General features: G+C 42.3%; 1 protein-coding gene and 1 long non-coding RNA gene across 2 annotated transcripts in view; one reads left to right on the forward strand and one right to left on the reverse strand.

Moving 5' to 3' along the window:
- hsd3b1 (hydroxy-delta-5-steroid dehydrogenase, 3 beta- and steroid delta-isomerase 1) overlaps window positions 1-1,108 on the reverse strand; it is a 6,295-nt gene extending 5,187 nt beyond the window's left edge. The window contains exon 1 of the mRNA XM_024260561.2: window positions 780-1,108. Coding sequence (XP_024116329.1) covers window positions 780-930 — 151 coding nt within the window. The 5' untranslated portion in view covers window positions 931-1,108. The remainder of the gene's footprint in view (window positions 1-779) is intronic.
- LOC118597932 overlaps window positions 1-2,565 on the forward strand; it is a 14,260-nt gene extending 11,695 nt beyond the window's left edge. Inside the window, exon 3 of the long non-coding RNA XR_004946959.1 lies at window positions 2,413-2,565. This is a non-coding gene — a long non-coding RNA (uncharacterized LOC118597932). The remainder of the gene's footprint in view (window positions 1-2,412) is intronic.
- Window positions 2,566-3,459: the final 894 nt, after the last annotated feature.

A 3,459-nucleotide genomic window follows, 5' to 3' on the forward strand; every position in this document is an offset into this window, starting at 1 on the left:
GCTACAAGTACAGGTCAGGCTGTAAATGAAATAGCCTGATTAAACTCAAAACCGACTGTTTGAAAATGATCAAATTCTTCTGTAACTTAAGATGTCAGCTGGCTGTTGTGCAGCTCTTCCTCATGTGAGTCTTCCTCATCCTCTAATCCCAACCTTTCTGGCAAAGACGAGACAAATCCTCTCATGCTGAAGTTTGAGCTGCAGTTTATTGTTGCTCCTGATCTGAACCCATTGAGGATTAACGGAGCGTTCAGGAGGGGGCACGCCGCCTTCAGGGCGTGCGTGCTTTCAGACCGTCACGTTTGCTGGCTGCGGTGATAACTCAGATGCTTTTATTCCTCTTTGGCCAGGAGATTTGGCATCCAAGGATTCCAAACTCGGTGTAAGGCCGAGAGCGTGGAAGCATAACTCATCTTCAGTCGTGGTTCAGAAAGGCTGGTTTCTCTGGGGTCCTCACTGTGTTCGCTTCCCGGTGACTTTCTGAAGGTGATAGTTCACTGGTTTTGTGTGCTCTGCCTTTACTTTACTCTCAGAAGACACTATTATTGTGTGATTGTTTAGTTTTTCGTCAGCTGTGTAACAAACTGCTTCTTAGAAACATTTTATTTATTTGTATCCTTCTTTTTTGTTTAAAAAAATAATAGAAAAATAAATTTTCCTCAGTTGATTAAAAAAAAAAAAGACTTGGGGCCACAAAAAAAAGAACAACTTTCAAACATAAAGCTGTTCGTAGCTTGTTGAATTAGTGATGCAGCTGGTAGAGTGAGAGTTTGCGTTACCCTCCAGACTCTGCAGGACTGGTGGCGGGACGCGTTTGTCCAGCAGTCGGATCTCAGCCGTCTCCTCTTCCTCCAGCAGCAGCCTCACCAGCCTCTTTCCCAGGAATCCACAGGCTCCCGTCACCACGCACACATCACCTCTCAGAGACATCGCTCACACGCTCTCGATGAAGAAAGAAAGAAGACCTCCTGGTTCTTGCTCCAGACCCCAGCGCCTTCGGAAGAGTTCAGGAATGGTCCGACGGTGGGAGAGCAGCAGCACCTTCTGGCCTCTCAGCCTCGGCTGCTCTGCTTTTTGTAAGCTCCAGAAAAGTAACTAGAAAAAACAAAAACGTATTATTTGCTCCAAGGCAGTGTGGGAAAAAAGGGGATGGGCTCTACTACTTGAGGGTGGAATGCGATACTTTCTGCTTGAAAAGAAAATGAGAAACGTATTAAAAGTCCTCCTTATCAAGTGCAGAGGAGTTGTATGAATGGTCTGTGCAGATAAGAAGAAATGAACAAGCCTTATAAATCCAGCTTCACTCAAGAAGCCCGGCTGTGGAAAAATACCTTTTTACTGCATTTTTATTGCACATTTTTATGGTTGTATATTCATAATTCTACTTTTTGTGAAACCTCCAAGGGAGGAGCAGTCATAAAACACTTTTCCCTCTGTCACCTTTGCCTATCAGCCATATTTTACTCTGAAGGCTCCCGCGGCTCAGAGCTGTGGACGCCGAATCTTTCCAACGGAAAAGACCTGCTGGACTGACGCTGGGCCTCAGCAGGAGGACTCCTCGGCTGCTCTTTCCGCAGCACAAAGCTGATTAAACTCATACGGACGCTCTCTTCTCTGGGAGGACATTTGTGTTTCAAAGAAAAGCGCTGCCTCCTTTCTCCTCCTTTCCACCCCTCGTAATTTTTACGGCTTTGTTTGGAACATCAGAGCGGAATAATTTAGAGATCCTTGAAGAGGGAACATGAGCGGATTCAAGGCGTGCTCCTCTGCAGGCCTTGTTCCTCCACTGCTGTGAGAGGAGCAAGGCCACACAAGCCAAACTAAATACGAGTCCGCATCTCAAGGTAACATCTGTCAGGAAGATGGTCAGATGTGTTTGCTCGTGTGTGGAGACTGATGAGAACGTTGTACTTCATCCTTTAGCACAGGAGTGTCAAACTCAATCACACAAGGGGCCAAAACACACCGTAGGTCTCGGGCTGAACAGGATAAACATTTATTGAGCACATTAAAACTAAATGTTTAAAACTTAAAAACCATAACTTTTAACATAATCATGAACTGGATATATAGCATTACCTGTGATAATGCTTGTATGAATGCTGTAAGCTGAATTTGGCCGCTGAAGATGCTAATGCTGATAGATGAAAACGCTGAAGCTAATAGCCAGCTAAAATTTTAGCTAAATGCCAAATTAGCCTAAAAAAAACAAAAACAAAAAAAAAAAAACTAGACTAGCCAAAACAGTTAGAATGTAGCTAGAAAAAATAACTGAACTTCAAAATAGCCTAAAAAAATGCCTTAATTAGCTGAAAGCAGCTAGTGTGTACCTGAAATGTTAGCTACTCCACACTTCCATCGCAGCCTGATCTTGACCTGGACGCTGGCTCTTTTTCCTCTCCTCTTCCACAGAGATCTGAGAAGTCCCTGTAGGCCTTCAGTCTGTGAACCGGCTGGAGACGCCGGATACAGTGAGCGGAGAACAGAAGAAGAGGAATCTTTGACAGTCAACGAAAATCCGATGGACAACAGTGTGATACATCCATAAACTAAAATATTGTTCGCACAAAGTAAAACCAAAAGCACAGAAGTAAACAGACTTGTAAAAAATATATTTTGTCAAAGTTGTGTAAGTTAGAAATAAGCGCAAGATAACATCGGGCCATTAATAACAGTAAAATAAAATGATCTGGAGGGCCGGATCCGGCCCCCGGGCCTTGAATTTGACATGAGTTTAACACATGAGACGTTGACGGTGACACAAAATCTTTAACATACTGTAACTTTTCAATCGTTAACGTGATAATTCCAGTAGATTCTGGTAGATTCTTCATATTCTACTGGAGTTATTGTGTTAACAGTTAAACATTTACAGTAAATCAAAGAACACAAACACTGGAGCTAAAGGGTTAATTCACCTGATTTAAGAATTTTCCTAAACAACATTCAGGTTTTGGGATTTCCACCAACTGTTATGACAGAGAAACTGTCTGTTCTACCAGAATCCTCCCAGACTTTTCCATTTGCTCTGCTTTGCCTTTTAGTGCTGTCCAGCTATCTGCTCTTCAAGGATAAAGTTTCAAGGCTGCTTTCAGCATCTGTGTGTGTGTGGGTGGGGTGGCACAGTTTGGATCTGAACCTCTTACTCCTCGCCCTGAAAAGATTTGTTAAAAACAATAAAGATCACAGTTCAATTACTCCAAAAAACGAAGCTTTTAAATCACTTCATTGCATTTTACAGTCCATAAATCCTCTTTTCAGGACCTGCAGCCAAAGTCTGCAAAACTACAACTTTTTTTAATGTATTTTTATTGAGCCTTTAAAACAGATACAGAATTAACCCAAGTTCAAAATCCAGGACTCCAGATTTTGTTTCTTGAAACAGTTATTGTACGAAGGCAATAAAAACAGCAATGAGGATAACTGCAAAGGACTTTAAGTCTATATTTGTGTTTATTG

This window comes from Oryzias melastigma, linkage group LG21, assembly GCF_002922805.2.
Source record: "Oryzias melastigma strain HK-1 linkage group LG21, ASM292280v2, whole genome shotgun sequence".
Classification (NCBI taxonomy): domain Eukaryota; kingdom Metazoa; phylum Chordata; class Actinopteri; order Beloniformes; family Adrianichthyidae; genus Oryzias; species Oryzias melastigma.